Raw genomic sequence first — 21024 nt, 5'->3', positions numbered from 1 at the left:
GTATTTTTTTATTCAAAGAGTGAATGTTGTGTATATAAATTATATATCAATAAAAAAAATTTTTAGGCACATTGTATGATAGTCATAGACAAATATGGTATCAGCCAATAGAAACAGTGGCTGTAACTATGAATCACAGGTAGCCTTTATTTACTTGGGTCTGAAAAAGCTTGTGAAAGATCTGCCATTTTCAAATGGTTCAAATTTTTACCCTACTAAAATCCTCTACAAATGGTAAAAAAAAAAAAAAAAACCTCAAAAACTCCATATAATAAACTGGCAAAGGACATGAAAAGGTCATTCCCAAGAGAAAAAATACAACTAAAGAAAAAACCAATGAAGAAGAAAACTCATAAGTAGTCTTTCTAAAAATATTTCTTTGAAAAATGAAATATCATTTTCCTCCTACGAAATTAACAGGTTTATCTTTGGTTTTGAAACATTAATTAATATACAATGCTGGAATGATGCAGTGAAATTACGCACTCTCATTATACTGCTTGTGGGCATATAAACTGGAACCCTTTGGAAAGCAATTTGATTAAAACTATTAAGAGCTTTAGGCCGGGCATGGTGGCTCACGCCTGTAATCCTAGCTCTCTGGGAGGCCGAGGCGGGTGGATCGTTTGAGCTCAGGAGTTTGAGACCAGCTTGGGCAAGAGCGAGACCCCCATCTCTACTAAACTAAAAATAGAAAGAAATTAGCTGGACAGCTAAAAATATATAGAAAAAATTAGCCGGGCATGGTAGCAAATGCCTGCAGTCCCAGCTACTCAGAAGGCTGAGGCAGCAGGATTGCTTGAGCCCAGGAGTTTGAGGTTGCTGTGAGCTAGGCTGACACCATGGCACTCTAGACTGGGCAACAGAATGAGACTCTGTCTCAAAAAAAAAAAAAAAAAAAAAGGAGCCTTAAAAAATTATAAATGCTTTCAATTAGTAATTCTACTTTTGACAAAAAACACTTTAGAATAACAATATTCCCTGTAGTATTATTTCCAATTAAATAAATTGTTACAATATATTCAGTAATAGGCAAATGGTTAAACTATGCTTTAATGATTGGACAAAATATCACACAGCCATTAAAAATTATGTTTACAAAACACATACAATAGAAGAAAAATACTTCTGTTATAATGTTAGCAAAAAACGGGCAAAATTATGTATAGACTATGATTACAACTATGTGTTAAAAAATAGCAAATTTCAAGTGATGTGTATACAAAAGCCCCAACTTCACCATTACGCAATATGGACATGTAATGGGAAAAAAATAAAAATAAAAAATAGCAGTCTGTGTACAGAAAAAAAATCAGAAAGCAGTACATCAAAAGACTAATAATGGTTACCTCTGAGTAGTGAATTTTAAGTGTAGTTTTTTCTTCATACGTTTTAATATCTTTCCAAATTTTCTGTGAGTATAAACCTTTTGTTTGTTTGTTTGTTTTCTGGGTTGATTTTGAGATAAGGTCTCACTCTGTCCCAGGGCTAGCGTGCAGTGGCATTACCATAGCTCACAGCAACCTCAAACTCCTGGCTCAAGCAATCCTCCTGCCTCAGCCTCCTGAGTAGCTGGGACTACAAGCACACACCACTACACCCAGCTAATGTTTCTATTTTTTGTAGAGACAGGGTCTCGCTCTTGCTCAGGCTGAATATAAACTTTTATAATAAAAATATATTTAAAGCAAATTTAAGAAATTGTTACTGTAAGAATAACCCACTTAGTATGACACCTCTCACAAGCACGACTTCACAGATACATATTTTCTCTCACATAGGAGATATACTTACTCTCTCACACATATAACCCCTAGTTTTTTCCACTTAGGCTTTTGATATTGTACTTTTCTAAGTGTTTCTGCTTTTATATTTGTCTGTTTTTTTAAGATAAATGAAGTAATCTTTCTTAGGGCTCTGAAATACCTCTCTAATTCCATGAATATAATACTGTTACACAATTTAAACATACTTATCTTCTTATATTCTCAAAATAAAGTTATTAAAAAGATTAAAAGTAGCCAGGCATGGTGGCGCATGCCTACAGTCCCAGCCACTCAGGAGGTGAGATGATTTGAGCACAGAAGTTCAAGGCTACAGTGAACTATGAACAGTTACACCACTGCACTCCAGCCTGGGCAACAGAGTGAGACCCTGACTCTAAAAAAAATAAGATGAAATAAAAGTAAATTAAAAAAAAAAAAAGATTAAATAAATGTAAAACCAATTCTATTAATACAAGTTTCTAAGGGCTGCTGTTTATGCACAAAGAGGCTAATTAAGCTCCAAATTAAATCAAAAGGCACAAATAATGTACATGTATTTTTCTCTTATAATCAGAAAAAAAGAACTTAAAAAATTTTCCCATAAAGCTGCTTATGTCTAGTTGGTCTGTTTATTGAAGCAACAAGGCATAATAAAAAGAACATGGGTTTGGAGTCACAGAAACCAGAGTTTATACCCTGGTTCTACAAACTCCTAGCTGTGAAAACTTGGACAATTTAAATCTTAATTTCCACCCTTATAAAACAGGGATAACAGTATTTACCTAAAGGATTGTGAGGACCAAATGAAAAACGAAATACAAAGAATCATAATAAGCAGAGTGCATTATTAGGCACAGTATACACAGTAGCTGTGTATTGTAAGTGTTTTCATTCCTTTTGGGAGGATGAGGAAATTCATTTTATAACAAGTTACTTAACTTTATTCCTAACCCAATACCAAGAGAGAAAAAAATGAGGAAGCTCTAAAAACCATTAAAAGTCCTTGGCAATCCTCAGTTACAAGTTTAGGATGGACCTGAGCAGATTTTACAGCTCCTACCACCTGTCCAATAATGCAAAACAGTTCAAGAAAGCAGACCACCTTATGCTTACCTTGCAAGCTACATCAACTAATCGCATCTGGACAGCTTGATTCTCTGGTAGTTTAGTGCCAATTGCAAGCAGAGTATCCAGCAGTTGAGCTAGGACTTGATGAGACTCTAGAAAGGAAGATGTAAAGTTGGGCTGCAAAATTTCAAGAGGAGATCACTATAGAAACTAATTTACTTGGGTGAAGAATGTAGATTTTTGTCAGCTGGGTTCTACTGATCCTTCATCCCCTTAACTAAAATCTAAGTTCCCAAAGGGATTGCATCTAAATTTTTTAGTCCTCTGAAGGATTGGCCATAATCCTATACACATAGTAGGTGCTCCAAAAACGTGTAGTGCTTGACTGATTCAAGAGTTTTTCATTGCCTTCAAAATGATGTCCAAATTCCCTAGTAGGGCATATATATTATAGTTTTTGTTGTTTTTTAGAGATGGGTTGTCTTGCTCTGTTGCCCAGGCTAAAGTGCAGTGGCACAATCATAGCTAACTGCAACCTCAAACTCCTAGCCTCAAGTGACCCTCCTGCCTCACCCTCCCAAGTAGCTAAGACTATAGGCATATATCACCACACCCAGCTAATTAAAAAAAAATATTTTTTTTTTTGTAGAGATGGGGTTCTCATTGTGTTGCCCAGGCTGGTCTCAAACTCCTGGCCTCAAGTGATCCACCTGCCTCCACCTCCCAAAGTCCTGGGATTACAGGTGTGAGCCATGGCACCTGGTCTGCATGATGTATGAATGACCAAACCTTGGGAAACTCTGATCACTTCTTAGTAAGACTTCCACTTAAACATAGTACATTGAACACATCTGTTTATCTTTGCTCTTTCCTAAAACCTCATTAACATAAGAGTAAAGAAATTAAAAGGATTTAAAGGACAAGAAGTGAGAAAAAAAGGTGAATAGTTGAAAAAAATAACAAATTTTTCAGAGATGGAAAGATGAAGAAATTGGCAAAACTGAGAAATCTAACATCAAATACCTAGTGAGCAGGATATCACTGCAAAGAAAATAAATTCCAGCCATAACACCCCAGAAAGGTTCAGGAACTGGAGACTAAAAACAAAAACAAAATACAGGGATGAGGCAGAAATTTGTTTGAATCTCTCTAAGAAATAGAAAAAAGAAAGCAGCAGGTTGAACCCCTAACCCCTTCCCTATTCTACACAGCCAAGTGACCATGGAAACAAGAGGTTTGTTCTGTGTAGAAATTGGACCAAAAGGGATGCAATTTTGGGGACACCAAGTGAGAATAGGGAGGAGATACAGTGAAGAAGAGGAGATTAAGGGATAGTCAACATATTGAATAATGAGACACTTTCTCCCTCTCCCTACTCTGCCTTCAGCTGCTTTGGCTCCAAGAACACAGCAGCCAGGCATTTCTCTGTCTTCCAGCAGGAGATTCATGAACTTCAAACTTGAAAAACTGATGGGTCCAGGAAAAAACACCAAAAGATACCAATATTCAAAAGTCCTCAAAAGACATGTATCATCCTAGAGTGGAAACCATCAGCCCCATCCATGCACACAGACTACCAATCAGCTTTTTAATGCCTCACCTTAAATTTAATTGAAAAGCTAAGGATAATCAAGAAAAATTTCCAATATGAAAGAGGCCACAAAGAGAAAAGAAAATAGGAGACGAAAAAATCTCCAACACCACCCAATTAATTTATTTCCTCAGAAATATAATTCTATATAACATCCATGAAAAACTACCTAAAACTTTTTAGGCTTAACTCTTGCTTCTGATAAATCAGATATCAAATTTAAATCCCTAATCCTAATCTCTCTCCTGAGTTTCAGACCTACTGTAGACCACATATCTCCACATGGACAGTAACTGAAGCCTCAGTATCACCAAACCGAATTCCTTAGAGCTGCCAAGTTCTTTCTAAAACTAGACTTGATAATTTCATGCCCTTGTTCAAAAAACTTTACATGGTCCAACTACCTACAAAATAAGATTCAAATTCCTCAAGACTACCCTTTGGCTTTAAAATATTTTACCATTCCCCACCAATCTTTCATAAACTATTCAGTTCTTCAAATATCTCTTGTACTTTCCCAGCTCTCTACCGATTATCATAATGTTCCTTCTTCTTGGCATTACTTTTCCCCACCTGTGACTTCAAAAACCCACCTCTTTACTTGGCCTTTCGATTCCACCTCTCCTCTGCTCCCAAAGTATTCCGACTACACCTCCTCTAAAACACACTTTGTATTATCATTAGTGGCGTAACAGGTACTAGAGAAGCAGAGATATACATGATACCCTCTCAAAGGACCCAGCCCAGTGCTTGCCAAGAAGTTAAGCACTCATACATCTGTTGAACTGAAATGAAACACTTGGTCTAGAATGCAGACCATGCTCTTGGAATTGAAGGTGCATACTAGACCAAATAGTTAGGAGACTTAAATTCTAAGTCTGTGGCTTCCACAGATATAGAATGACTTTAGTAGTCACTTTACCTCACTGGAGTTCATTTTCCTCAGCTACAAAATAAAGGACTTAAATGATCTCTATGGTCCCTTCCAGTTCTACCTGCTATGAATCCAGGTGGGCCAGGAACTTAAAACCAAAAAGGGACCTAGATCAAATCTCTTGGAAACAAATAAGAAACAGAATTAGAATACTTAGCAAAAAATAAAACAGCTATTTGCCATGGATACTGCATAATTTGAGTTCCTTTTTTTTGAAGACTAGAATGAGGTTTACATCAAAACTACATCAAAACTCTCTCTTAAAATGTTTCTATTTTAGAAGTAAAGTGTTTCAGTTAAACCATGGTCTATAGGAAAGAGCACTGTGCTAAGATCTCAGTTCAGCTAACCCTTAGCTAAATGAACTAGGCAACTCACTTCATCTCTCTGGGACTTAGTTTCTATCATTTGAAATGAAGGAATTACACACACAAAAAAAAATCCCTGTAAGGTCATTACAGCTCAAAAAGTCTATGGTTCTATGAAATCCTTAAAGTGGAATTTTCCCATGTTTCCCTGTCTTTGCTCAGGCTACCTTCTCTACCTAGAATACCTTCCCCCACACCTGACTCCATCCTCAACCCCACCACTCAGTGAGCACCTATGAATCCCTTAAGCGTCACCTCCCATGCAGCTACTACAAGAATTTTCCACGGAAAAAAATGATACTTCTGTAAAGGCAATGTAATTGTTTTGGAGCTTTTAAAAATGTGTCTTGAGGAAACAAGTACTGCACACACAGTTATAAGTTGCAGTGTAAGATGAAATAATCCTTTTGGAAAGCAGCATGATAATATATATCAAGGATCATTAATATGTTTGAACTCCCTAACTCAGTAATTCCCTTCCCAGGAATTTATCCTAAGGAATAATAGATAGAATAAAAAATGGACTTCTTTTTGCCATCGGCTACAAGAGCAAAAAATTAGAAACATGTTACTGTACCTGTTGTTAATATACTATCAACACTATCAATATTATGAAGATACATAGAAAAATTGAAAAAAAGGCCAGGTGTAATGGCTCATGCCTGTAATTTTAGCATTTCCAGAGGTCAAGGCAGGAGGATTGCTTGAGGCCAGGAGTTTAAGACCACCCTGAGCAACACAGGAAGACCCTGTCTCCACAAAAAATTTAAGAAATTAGCCAAGCGTGGTGGCACATGCCTGTAGTGCTAGCTACTTGGGAAGCTGAGCCGGGAGGATCGATCACTTGAGCCCAGGAGTTTGAGGCTGCAGTGAGCTATGATCGTGCTATTGCACTCTAGCCCAGCTGACAGAGACCCTGTCTCAAAAAAAAGAATGAAATAGCATGTTTCCGTGTAACATTGAGTATAGTAAAATGCAAAATAGTACATTCACTGTAAGTATAACCATCTAAAATGGATATAAGTAAAAGGTAATGTAAAATAAGCTGTTTTATGAAAGTAGTAGGAATATTTTTTGTTTTCTTTAATGTCATTATATTGGCACTTCAATAAAACAGATCTCCCCTCCCAGAAAAAAAGATTTTCATTGTTTCCTGTGAATTAAAAGTCTTGCGTCAAAATTCAATACAAGTAAAATTTTAATATATAGTTATTTCTAATAAAATTTTTAAAATTCTCAACTTCAGCCAATGGCCCACATATGTAAGATATTTATCATTAAACAGTTGTACAATAAGTGAATTTAGATACCCTGAGTTCATCTGACCTTTACTACTCTTATAGCCTCTTAAGTTTATAGACTAAATATTATTCAATATTTAAATAGCCATATTAAATATTTATAACCCAAAATGAAATAAAACTATTTTTTGAAACTACAACCAATTCTGTCAAATAAATAAAATCACAATATTGTCAGAAACAGAAACAAAGGGTTTCTTTTTTGTAATTTTAAAATAAATATTAAGGCAACTGAAGCACTAACTCTGTAACAGAATTTTATATATACATAAAACCATATAATCAAAACATTAAACTCTGAGAATATATTTTAGTGGACATCAACAAAGAGCTAACAGAAAAAGAAACAACACAATTCGTATGAGACCTGGGAGGTGTCACTTTTATGGGATCTATGGTGATGGGACCACATGAATAGGACAGTACCTCTCCTGGTTTCTAAGTTAGTAAGGCACAGTGAACAAATAATCAATTCTACCACCTACTATGTAACCTTGAACAAATTAGTTAACTTCACTGAGCTTCAGTTTCCCAACCTATAAAATAGGAACAATAAGCTGGGCACAATAGCACATGCCTACAGTCCCAGTTACTAGGGCAGGGGTAGAGAGGAGGCTGAGGCAAGAGGATCACTTCAGGCCAGGAGTTCAAGATCAGCCTGGGCAACACAGCAAGACCCCATCTCAAAAACAAACAAACAAAAATAGAGACAATAATATCTATCTTATATCATATGTAAATTATCTTAAATACATGGTACTTGGTCAACAAATGATAGCTATCAAGAGACAAAAATACATTTTAACTCTAATGTAAATATATGTACATGGTTCTATGGAATCATCCTCAAATTCCTTTTTAATAACAACCAACACAAAAAAATTTTGTTCTAAAGTCTATATAAAAGGAACTTAAGATTTCTGCTCTGGCTACATGGCTTTTAAATTGCAACTTACAGTCAGGCGAGGAGGTTCATGCCTGTAATCCTAGCACTCTGGGAGCCCAGGGTGGAGAGATTGCTTGAGTTCAGGAGTTCCAGACCAGCCTGAGCAAGAGCAAGACCCTGTCTCTACTTAAAATGGAAAAAAAATTAGCCAGGTGTCATGGTGCATGCCTATAGTCCCAGCTACTCAGGAGGCCGAGGCAGGAGGACCACTTGAGCCCAGGAGTTTGAGATTATAGTATGCTATGATGACACCACTGTCCTCTACCTGGGGCAACAGAGCGAGATGTTGTCTGGAAAAATAAAAAAAATTGCAACTTACTTTCATTCTGCAGGATGTTAATGGCATCATCCATAATGCAGTCTGGTGAAAATCCTGCAGTCTTTGATAATAATCCCAACAATGATGCAATTTTCAGTCTCACAGATGGATCATTCTCCTGGAACAAAAGCAGCAATTGTCACCTTGATGCTCTACTCTTAGCTAATCAACAAATAGGAACATGGGAAACTAACATTCCAAAAGAGAGTCAATAATCCAAGTATTCTAAGGCTTCATTTCTGAAAAATTAACTTTATATACTTCAGGGGAGAGAGCTTTTCTCAATCAGTATATCATACCCAAATACCACAAGGAGAATGGGAATTTATTTATGCCTTCCTGATGTTATTACCTTCTAATCAAAAATGTGCTGTTGGCATTAAAAGTATATTTACCTCCACTGAGGAGTCTTGTTAGGCTTGAGTCACAACAACTTGCACCACCAACACTGGGTACCCTACAATGCTGCCAGCATTACTGCTCTTGAAGTCCCTGGAAAGTGAGTGTCACAACTACCACCGCTATCACCAGAAAGAATCTTTCACTTTAACTGTTTTTTTGAATCATCAGATCCTGATTAGTAGTCTAGGGCAGGCAAGTGAAATTGGCTGATTATAAGTCTTGTGCCTAGGCCCCCGATGCAAAGAAGACTCAGAAAGGAATAGTCTAGCCATTTTAGCTTCAATAGTGGGAGGTGGTCTCTAACTAGCACCAAATTCCTGTGGTGAGAAATTGCCCCCAAATACAAAAAGGAACATGTCCTCTTGTTCATTGCCATATCTCAATTATGTAGCACAATACCTGACACTAAAAACATCAATAAATATAAATATAAATACATGGTCAATAAATATATGTGAAATGAGAAAAAAATGTGCCTTGCCAATGCTAAGATTAGGTCATCTTTCTATACCAAAGACAAAATTACTTAAGTGTATCCTGAAAGGATGAGGTGCTTTTCAAATATGACCAACTCCCCACCTCCCACATATAGTTTTTAAGGAGGCACAACAAGGAGGCCTAAAGTGGTGAAGAGGCAAAAGATAGGGTGTAAGATCTAAAATCCTGGCACACTATGCCACTTACCATGCACATGACTTTGGCAAAGTTATTTTCTTGGGAACTTAACCTTAAATTGTGAGATGCAGCAGAAAAAGAAAGGGCTTTGAAATTAGCCAGATCTAGATGTGAAGCCTGGATTCACTACACAATAGCTATATGTCTTGAGCAGTTAATTAACCTCTCTGAGCCTCATCTGTGAAATGGGGCTAATAACCTCAGAAAGTTACTGAGAGGAAAACAACTAGCACAAAAATAGGCATATGGTAGGTAATCAAATATCAGTGCCATAATCTTTATTATTTCCTTCCTTCTGGTAACTTTGGGTTTAGTTTATTCTTTTTCTAGTTAAGCTGTAAAGGTAAGTTGTTGATTTGAAACTAATACCAGAATATATCAAGAACTCCAAAACTCAACAACAAAAGAAACAAACAACCCGATTCAAAAATAAGCAAAAGATTTGAACTGACATTTCTCCAAAGAAGATATATAAATGGCCAAATAAACACATGAAAAGACACTCAGCATCACAAGACATTATATTAATAGAAATGCAAATAAAAACTACAATGAGATTCCACCGTATATCCATTAGGATGGCTACTATCAAGAAAACAGAAAACAAGTGTTGGCAAGGATGTGGAGAAATTGGAACCCTTGTGCACTGCAGGTAGAAATGTAGTGAAGCTGCTGTGGAATAATATAACTGCCATATGATGTAGCAATTCCACTTTTGGATATATACTCAAAAGAATTGAAAGCAGATCCTGAAGAGATATTTGTACACCTATGTTCATAGCAGCATCATTCACAATAGCCAAAACGTGGAAGCAACCCAAATATCAATTGACAAATGAATAGATAAGCAAAATGTGGTATATGCATACAATGGAATATTATTGAGTCTTAAAAAGGAAGGAAATTCTGATATGTCCTACAACATAGATAAAGCTAGAAGATATATGCTAAGTGAAATAAACCAGTCACAAAAAGACAAATACTATACGACTCCACTTATATGAAGTACTTAGAGTAGTCAAAATCATAGGGACAAAAAGTAGAATGGTGGTTGCCAGATGACGGGGGGGGGGGGGGGGGGGGGGCCTGCGAGGGGAGGGAATGGAGGGTTATTATATAATGGGCATAGAGTTTTCAGCTTTGCAAGATGAAAAGAGTTCTGGAGATGGATGGTGGTGATGATTGTACAATATGAATGTACTTAACACCACTGAATTATACACTTAAAATGGATAATAAATTTTATGTTACATGTACTTCACAATTTAAAAAAGAAAAAGAAGAAAAGGGAGATAAAAGAATATCTGACCTAGTAACATTCCTTATCCATCTGGATACTTTACTTAAGCTCTTCTACTTTCTGAAATAATTCCCTAGCACCTTGTTCCACTGAGACACATAAATGACTCCCTTCACACCTAAGCTAAAACACAATTACCTCCAGGAAAGTCCTCTCTAATAACTGCTCTTCTCACCATTAAAACTATCCTGATTCAGGCTTTCATCACTTTTCTCCAACCCATCAGTCTCCTAATTGGTCACCCTACCTCCACTCTTGCTCTCATCCCATTCCTCCAACCTCCACACTTCCCCCAGAGTGACATGTCTGAAACAAAAACTGACAAGGCAGAACCCAAGGCCCTTCAGAATAAGACTCCTTCCAAATCTTTCCAGTCTTATCTCTTAACGAGCTCTCAACCTAAACTCTACACCAGCCAAACTATAGTTAAATTTCTTCTATTTCACATCTCTATGACTTTCCTCACAATTGCTCACAACTAAAATGTCTTTCTTCCTGTTTTCCAAATGGCCAAAATCTGTTTTTAAGATGTATCTCAAGCATTGCTACTAACCTATAATGCATTTCTGGATCCCTGCTCCCAAGTAGAACTGATCACCATCTTTTTTGAGGTCATATTATAATCTGCCTCAGATTTCATGCCTGAAACATTGTATTGTTATTATTCATTTCTTGTCTTAGCCACTCAGCAAGACTCAGATCGGGGATCATATTATATTTACCTCTGTATTACCAACATAAAGCACAAGTCCTGGCACAAAGTAAGTATTCAGACATGCTAAGCAAATGAAAAACTGAACAAATGAATAACTTTAGCCCTTAGTATCTATACACTACATATATTATTTGGTTTGCCAACTACACTGCTAACCCCTAAAGGACAAGGAATATGTCTCACAGTTCTGCATCCTCCAGAGAAACTAGCACAGTAGTATAAGTGAAGAATCCCTCAGGTGAAATAAGTTCACATACTATCGCCTGACCACAGAAAAATGGAGGAAAAAGCAGAAACCAGTAGTTTATCCACTAAAATACAAGATACCACATTTCTGGATAAAACAGAAGAAAGGGTAAAACACACTACGATCACCAACCCAGAACTAGACCCATGTGGCATGCCTCCCCATTTCCTCTGGGGCTAGAGTCTGCTAAACTAATGCAAGTAGCATAGCATGGTTAAAGTGCTTGGGATCTGACATCAGAACACCTGAGTTAATTTTCCTTTAGACATTATAATAGTATTATGATCATGTTTTTTTTAAAAGCCTTTATCATTTAGAGATATAAAGTGAAATTTGCGAATGAAATGATATGATGCCAAGGATCTGGTGAAGAAGGTGAGAGTGGAAGAAATGGAAGCGGATTGGGGGAGGAAGGAAATAAAACAAGCTTGGCTATAAATGATAATTTTTGAGGCCGAGTAATGGGTACATGGGAATTAATTAAAGTATTCTCTATACTTGTATAGGTATTTATTTGAAGTGTTCCGTAACAAAAAGTTTCACAAAGAAAACAAAAACCCAGGTTCAAATCCAGACTTTCCATTTACTAGCTAAGTGACTTTGGATGCTAAATTGCTCTAAGCCTACTTCCATATCTGGAATTTAGAGATAACAATGGTGCTGTCATAAAGATAAAATAAAATATTACATGTGGAAAGTGCTTTATAACCTCTAACAAGTATATAAATGTTAACTCCTCTCAGAAGTATTATTACAGTTATTGGTAATAGAGGGGGGTTTTTGTTTTTTTAAGAGACAGGGTCTCACTCTGTCACCCAGACTATGGCGGCACGATCATAGTTCACTGCGTCCTTGAACTCCTGGGCTTAAGTGATCCTCCTGCCTCAGCCTGCCAAGTAGCTGGGACTACAGGCAAGTGACATCCTGCCTGGCTCTTAGAGCTTTATGATATATAATAAAGGTAGATATTGGTAAGAAAAAGGTTAAATGAAAATAGGTCACTCAGAGATTGAAAACTTCTTGAGAACAGAAAGCCTGATTTCATTCATGTAAAACATGAGTGAAACATTTATTAAGCCCCTACAATGTTCCAGGGACTGGGATAGAGAATAACGGATTTGTAGTCTCTAAATTTAAGGAGTTCAAAGTCTGAAGAAGACAAACACATATGACAAACAATGGCAATACATAAGAGCTAATAATTATGCTAACAGGACACTGTCCAGTGCCCAGAATAATGCCTGATATATAACAAATATTTGTTAACTGAGTAAAAAGCATCCCAAAAGCATTCATTCATTCAACATATATTTATTTTACCAGCCACTGTTCTTGGTGCTATAGATACATCAATTAAAAAAACCAAAAACCCCTGCTTACGTTCTAGTACAAGGAACATGATAAATGAGAAAATTATATAGAATATTAAAAGATAGTAAGTGCTATGGAGAAAACAAAATCAAGGAAGAGGGTTAGGAAGTGCTGGGTTGGGATAGGCAGTTTCAATATGAAAACAGAGGAGCAAAGGAAGATCTCAATGAAAAAATGACATTTGAACAAAGACTTGAACAAAGTTGAATTTTGTTCAAGCCTTTGTTCAAATGACTTGAAAGACAAGTGGGAGTAGACTAGTAAATATCTGAGGGAAGTGTTCCAGGCAGAAGGAAACCTAAGTAGAAAGACTCTGAGGAAGGATTATGCTTGGCAGAGCAAATGGATGACCAGATCACAGGGCAGTGGAAGGGAGAAGGGGTCTAGCCAGAGGAAAGAGCATGTGAAAAGACACTGATTTCTACAAACATACAAGGTCCCTGGGAAACTGCAAGCATTTTGATTAAGCTAGAACTTTACATATGTAAAGAAGAGGACCTTTTATGTCAGACAAAGGTAACAGAATGAACAGATTTAAGTAAAATTTAGAGAGAGAGACTGAAGGAAAAAAGAATCTTTTGCAAGGTGACACATCAAGACATTATATGTATCCTGATAGGTGCAATACGAAGTACAAATCATCATCTATGACATAGTCTTAAAATTCTCAAAAGTATGTTTAACCTGAATCTAACAAAGCCTATAGAATTAACTTCTAATTTACAGTAAATACAGGGGACAGAGGAGAAAGTTAACCCCAGGGAAGTAAACAAATTCAGAAAACAAGACATTTTTACAAAGGGACTGACCCAATGTCTTTGTCAGATCAATGTCACCAAAATATTAAAAATGTTCTAGATTTCAAAGAAGACCAAATGTCATGTGTGAACCTGGTGTGCACTCTGGAACACATCAACTATAAAAAGATATCTGGGGAACTACGGAAATCTCAATATGAACTAATTCTTAGATGACATTAAGGAATTAGTTTTGTTCAATGTGGTCAGGTGATTGTGTCAAAAAAAAAAAAAAAGGATGTCCCTTTTTCAGAGCTATTACTGAAATAGAGAAAAATCATATGATACCTTAAAAAACTTCAGGAAAACAAATGGAGCAAATTTGGCAAAATATTGACAACTCTTAAATTCCAGGAAAGGGTTTGGTAGTTCATTATACTATTTTCTCTACTTTTCCGTAAGCTTAATAATTTTCAGTCTCAAAAAAAAAAAAAAAAAAAAATTAGCCCGGTATGGTGGTGTGAGCCTGTAGTCCCAGCTACTTGGGAGGCTGAGGCAGGAAGATCGATTGAGCCTAGGAGTTTGAGGTTGAAGTGAGCTATGATCTTGCCACACTGCACTCTAGATCAGAGAATAGGGAGAGACTGTCTCTCAAAAAAAAAAAAAAAAAAGTCTGGGCCCACCCAGAGATGCCAAAAAAAAAAAAAGAAAATTTCATACTAGTGTTTTTAACATTTAATTAATCTGTGGTTCAAATAATTTCTTCTTTAACTTCAGATCTCACCTACATAAACTGAAAAATAAACACATATTATGGACTTCATTTTCTGTTTACATTATTTAATCATGCATGCATTGATGTTTTATCTAATCCATTAAAATACATAAAACAAATAAATGCCACTTTGCTAAAAAAAAAAAAAAAAAAGGCTATTGCAATTAGCTATGAGGACCAGAAATTAGGACAGGAACAGGAGGATGTTAAGGGGACTACATTCCAGAGATGAATCTGGTTACAGAAGGGTTATGGTTGACGTCAACTCCTCTTTTGTGCTTCCACTGCACTCTTTACATGCGCTCACAGCACCTTCGGCAATATCATGCACCTTACTGTCTACAGTCTGTCTCCATCTAGTATTCTGCCTGTCAGTTTCTGAGGACAGGATTTGCATCTTTTTTATCTCTATCCACAGTATCTATCATGCACCTTACTGTCTACACGTCTGTCTCCATCTAGTATTCTGCCTGTCAGTTTCTGAGGACAGGATTTGCATCTTTTTTATCTCTATCCACAGTATCTAGTGAAAGCACTCAGTAAAAGCTTGCCAAATGAACATCTTCTTATTTATTTGCAATATTAACCATTCTATAGACACAATATAACTCTTATACATACTCCCATCAGGTTCTCAAGGTTTTCTTACCTTGTAATAATGTTCCAAGAGAATCCTGACTACTCCCTCCACACTTTCTGCCTCGACAGGCTTCCTGGCAAACTGGAGTAGATATTGCAAAGCATCTGCTGGGGAGGTAGCTTTACACAGATCTATGTGGAGTGCTGCAGATTTACTTGGTTTTGTCAGTCGGAGTTTCTTAGTAGCAATTTCCTCCTGTGGTTGCTGCAATGAGGTAGGGAAGGTAAGGCATAAAAACTTAACTGAAAACATAGTCTACAAATTTCACTTCGCTTCATTTGATGGAAATAATTTCCCTTATACCAAATAACGTATTTAGATAATAGACCTACACTTGGAAAAAAGCAGTGTTATAAACTGGAATAAGAGCACTGGATTGGTGACAAGGTCATGAGTCCCAATTTTGCCTTTCACTAGCTCCTACAAGACTCTGGGCAAGTCATTAAATTTCTCCAAGTCTCAGTTTATTTCTCTATAAAATAGGTACACTAACATTTTGTTCTACCTAACTCTGAGGATTGTTGTAGCTTTGGGGTTTAAAAGCCATTAGAAAGAAATTACTCCATTCTTTATTAGAAAACAAAAATCAATTCTACAAATACATTGAGATTGTGCTGAGGCACCCACCAGGCTCAGATTCCCTCCTTAGAAAACTAGGACTGATGGGAACTGTCTGCAGCTTACACTGAAGAAAAAAATCTTCCCCTTACTACAGGTGACTATCTTTTACCCAAACCACTCGGCCTTTATTAGAAGGATGGTAAGTGTAGGAAAAAACACATGCCATATGCCTAGCAAACTGTAGCCACTCAATAGATGTTTACTGAATGATTGATTTGGAATTAAGAGTTATTTTTGAGTTCCAACTCTGCTGCTCTGTTCTAAGTCATGAGTCTCACTTTTAGCATCTATAAAATAGGAACAATAACACCTACCACCAGTCTTTCTCAACCAGGAGACTATATGAGCCACAGAACACAGAAAATTATTTGAGTGATTATTTCCTCAATTCTCCCAAGGATAGTATATAACTACAACCATTCTAGATGCATTCATGACACAAAGTGGACGTTAAAAGTCTGTGTAAAGGGCAACCTGTTACTTCAAGTCTTAAGTTAGGCCATGGTGGGTAGGTATAGAAGAGGATCCTAACAGAAGGTAAACGTTATAATTAATAATTTTCCTTAACACCCAATACATCATTTTAGTGTACTGGGCAATCACCTCCTTATAAATTCATACTATTATTCTAGACAAGAAGACAGTATGATATTATAAAAAGAATAAGGGCTTTGGAGTCAGAGTAATTTATATTCAATAACCACTTACCAGCCAGGGAAGGCTTCTCCTTCTATAAAAGATAACACCAATATCTATTGCACAAGAATATTTGAGAAATCTAAATGTTTTTATTGAATATACACATAATAAGTGCTAGACACATATCAATTATCTCCCATCCTACATCCTAAACAGACACACTAAGATCTCATTTAATCACTAGATGGTAAGTACTCATCAAAAATAAAGTGAAGAAATTAATTCTTCCCTTAAAATTCTTACTCATTCCCATCCCATTCCATGCAAATTTCAGTTTTCAGTGTTATCTAAGTTGTAGTTAGGTCAAAAGCCAGGAAAGAATTTTTTCCCTAGGGACTTTATTAAGGTAGAGGACAAACTAGTATCAGCTATCATTCAACCATCAATAACATTTTAGTGAACTAGGCCCTATGGTCAATCTACAGGACACAGAGATGAACCAGGCATTATCTCTGCCCTCAAGGAGCTCAGACTGGTGGGGAGGTAGGTACACTAGTGATTATAGTAGCACTGAATGAAAAGTACAAATAAATGAGTATAACAGAGTGCTACAGAAGCAGATGAAGAAGAGACTAAGCTCTTGCTGAGGTTTCAGTTGGGTCTAGAACCAAAAACATTAAGTCCACGGAGTGGAAAACAAAAAGAAAGGGAAGAATGACATGCATTCCATGTAAGGAAGGCAACAGGTACAAAAGTCTGGAGATGTTCAAACACATGGCATGCTGGCAGAGGGGTGAGCAGTCTTGGGACACCGGAACAACAGAATGTTGGGAAGAAAGGAAGTGACACGCAAAAGAATGTGAAAGTTCCTAATGCCACTGAAATTTGCACTTAAAATTGTTAAAATGGTAGGTTTTATATTATGTATAGTTTATCACAATTAAAAAAAACAGGATGGGCAAGGGAAATAGAGCCAGAAAATTCCAGAAAGCAAGCCACAGAAGAGGGAGCTCTGTAATGTTAGAAAAGCTTTCCTGAACATTGATTCACTGTAAAAGTTCACGAAAATTAATTTCACATAAAAATTAGCAACAAAAAAAGTATCAAGGTCAAATCTTAATCAAAGCTACTATAAGAATAAACAAGAATAAGAAACAGACAAACTTCCCTGCAGACTAGGGGAGCACGGGACAAATATGTGCTCACAAAACAAAAAAGAAAGGAAATGACAATAAGGGTGGAAAGAAACAGTGTCGATCACCAAGGGCTAAGGAGTTTGGTTTACGGAAAAGGAGCTGCAAAAGATAATGGAAGACTTGATTTGTCAATGCAATTACCTCTCTATACTATGATCACAGACACACAGTTCTGGTTCTCCCATTAGCTTGTGGAGCTCCTAAAGGGCAGGGACCCTGAGGTGCATTAGACTTTATAGTTCAAAACTTTTCACCATGCCTGGTATGCAGTAATCACTCATTTATTCAATAAACTCTTGCTGCGTTCAGAATGTATGAATGTAATGTTTATGGATCAGTTTCCTGCTGGATGGTCTAAGTCTTGCTACTCTACAAGTCTAAGAATTTAAGGATGCAGCTGATTCATCTGCATGAATTGGGGACTTGTCAGAAGTGCAAAATCTTGCCTCACCTCCCACACCCAACCCCGAATAGAATCTACACTATATACAAATCCCCAGGTGATTTGTATATACATTAAAGCCTGAGAAGCTGGACACAGGATAATTTGAGATCACACTCTACTTTAGCGACATTTACTTTAAGAAATACGGAGCATCAGTGACTGCTCTGACAGGGGCTCGGCCCACCTATCCTTAACACCACGGGAAGAAGGTATTGCCCTCCTTTCTAGGTGAGCTGTTCCACCAATGAAGCCTGTGAGCCTCGCCTGCTTTGACTGGGCCTGGAGAAATTCTATAGACCCTTCTTCCAGCCCTTTAGAGCTTTGCGTATTATAGCCCAACTTGTCGCTAGGCGCTTTCCTTGGAACTAGAGTTAGGATGGGCTCTGCTGCTAACTGGCTGTGTCCTCGTACACCTCCGGAAGGCTCAACGTCCACATGTGGAAAAGAGGATGTTAATGTAACCCGACCTAGGAAGGCTGTGTGAGAGAACAAAATGAGATAACTGATAAGACAGTTTTGTAAATTGTAAAGTACTATTTGTTTCTTCCAATAATTTTTAAAAACTCTGTCAGACTACATATATCAGTTAATAACAACAACGGCGGCGGCAAGCTAACACGCCCACTAACATGCAGTCTCAGACTAACAATTAGTCGGCACTCAACATGGGACTATGGCGCCTGTTCCAGCAAAGTGCCTGGGGCTCGGAAAACTTTCCCGCCTCAGACGGGGCCTGGGACCTTTCCTGCCGAAACTTACCTGAACCACTTTAGAGAATTCCTCATACACCCGCTTCTTAAGATGCGCCGCCATGGCTGCTCGCGGGCCCTCTCAGCTTCCGTACTCAACGAAGGAGGCGGGGTGGAGGGACTCGGAAAACCTCTCCAGCTTGGAGGAACCCACCGCGATCCCACAAAGCAGTGGAGCTTCGGGAAAGAGAGGCCACTTCCTGCTGCTCGACTTCCCCTCTTATGTACGGACCGATTTGGCCGCCGCCGTCTCCTGCGCAAGAGGAACGAAACCCGGAGCGAGGCTTGGAGGAGGCGGGGCCTCTGGCACAAGGGACGGGACTCAAAGGTGGATGAGCCAATGGGAGCTTTTGGAGGCTGGCGAGTGGCCTCAGATTGGCCGAGAGACTGGCGCTGGGAGGGAGGAAGTACAGGTTAAGGGGCAGAGGCGGGCGATCCCGAGCTAGAGGTAAAACCTGGAACTGCGCAAGGATTTTGGCTCACAAAGTAACGGAAAGAGGGTGAGCTAACAGTCCCATCATCCCTTGCTGCGCACAGTGTTTGCTGCTTGTAGCTTTACAGCGCGTTGATTTTGTTCAAGCTGTTTGCCACCTCCTCAGTGCTTTGGGCTTCCTTTTCAAGCTCCCTCGTTCCAGTTATGCAAAAGCTACCATCCTTTAAGCAGTCGATCTCTCCTCTGATGGCTATGGTACAATGGAAAGAATCTCGAGACCAAAGGTCAACCAACAAAGTTTCAGACTCCAGCTCTGGCACTCGATAAACAAAATGTCCTGAACTACAAATGTGCTTGTAATACCTAACCTGACAGATGTGACAAACGGAATGAAATAATGCAGGAGCATTTTACAGGCTATAAAGTGTAGTGCTACGTGTTAGTAAATTCAAGGTCAAGATTTACAATCTACTTGAAACTAGCTGTTCATTGTTTTGTCTTTTCCAAAGAGTTAATGTGGGATGCTTAGAAAAAGGAGGAGGCTGTGCCTGTGATAGATACAGAGGACCCAAAAATGCATAAAAGATGGTCTTTACCCTCAAGGTCCTGCAATCTGGGAAGGCAGACGACGAAATTGATCATTACAGGAAAACGGAAATGTACTGTGTAACGGGATTGTGGTTCAAACAGACCTAATTTCCTCAGAGAAGCCTCTCGTAAAAATAGAGAAGACTTTTTTTAAAAATCCAGCTTTAAAACAGTTTTCGCAGAAAGAAAGAAAGGCATTCCAGACCGCAGAGACTAGAAGATATACAAATATGTCAAGGGAAATGAAAACATTTAGCAATCAGTGCCCTCGATAAATATTAGCTACTATTGCTACTATTACCATAGTCTGTCAAATCTAAGCTGCCAGCAATTATTTTAAAAACTCATTGCTGGCAGGGGGCGGGGCTCACGTCTGTAATCCTAGCACTTTGGGAGGCCAAGTAGGAGGATCACTCGAGGTCAGGAGTTCGAGACCAGCCTTAGCAAGAGCAAAACCCTGTCTCTACAAAAAATAGAAACATTAGTCAGGTGTAGTGGTGTGCACCTGTAGTCTCAGCTACTTGGGAGGCTGAGGCAAGGGAATTGCCTGAGCCCAGGTGTTTGAGGTTGCAGTGAGCTATGATGATGCGACTGCACTCTAGCTGGGGCGACAAAGTGAGGCCCTGTCTCAAAAAAACAAAAAAAAAACATTGTTTTATGTATATTAAGAAAAATGCTGAAGTTAAAAAGAATGGTTTCTTATTGCTTAGATTTATGTATATTTACTGAAAGAGCTCTTTTAAACTTAGGCCCCAACTACATGGGAGGCTAAGGTAGGAGGATCCCTTGAGCCCAGGAGCTCAAGGCTGCAGTGAACTACGATGGTGCCACTGCACTCCAGCTTGGGTGACCCTGTCTCTAAAAAAAAAATACAAATAGCCGGGCGCAGTGACTCACACCTGTAATCCTAGCGTTTTGGGAGGCCGAGGCAGGAAGATCTTTGGAGAGCAGAAGGCCAGGAACTCGAAAAAAAAAAAAAAAAATCTTAAGTTACTGTTGTGATTCAGTAGGTTAAAAAAATAATAAATAAAAATAAATTTTAAAAACTTATTTATACATAGATTTGTATCTTATGACATACTGCTGTGTGTCCATGTTTTTCCATGTACATAAAAAATTTTCATTTTAATGCCAAATTATAGAGTAATCTATTTAAAGATAAATGGCAATTTTTAAAAATTTAATTTAATGTTATCTT

At 37.9% G+C, this 21024-nt stretch overlaps 1 protein-coding gene across 2 annotated transcripts in view; it reads right to left on the bottom strand.

The window, feature by feature from the left end:
* The window catches only part of INTS4 (integrator complex subunit 4), a 97986-nt gene extending 78898 nt beyond the window's left edge, over positions 1-19088 (bottom strand). For both annotated transcript variants that reach the window (XM_045557278.1, XM_045557277.1), the window contains exons 1-4: positions 18816-19088; positions 15165-15359; positions 8294-8411; positions 2880-2986 (exon numbers count right to left, since the gene is read on the bottom strand). In XM_045557278.1, coding sequence (XP_045413234.1) covers positions 2880-2986; positions 8294-8411; positions 15165-15359; positions 18816-18869 — 474 coding nt within the window. In that variant the 5' untranslated portion in view covers positions 18870-19088. The remainder of the gene's footprint in view (positions 1-2879; positions 2987-8293; positions 8412-15164; positions 15360-18815) is intronic.
* Positions 19089-21024: the final 1936 nt, after the last annotated feature.

This window comes from Lemur catta, chromosome 7 (genome assembly GCF_020740605.2).
Source record: "Lemur catta isolate mLemCat1 chromosome 7, mLemCat1.pri, whole genome shotgun sequence".
NCBI lineage: Eukaryota > Metazoa > Chordata > Mammalia > Primates > Lemuridae > Lemur > Lemur catta.
This window is presented reverse-complemented; position numbering and strand designations above follow the sequence as displayed.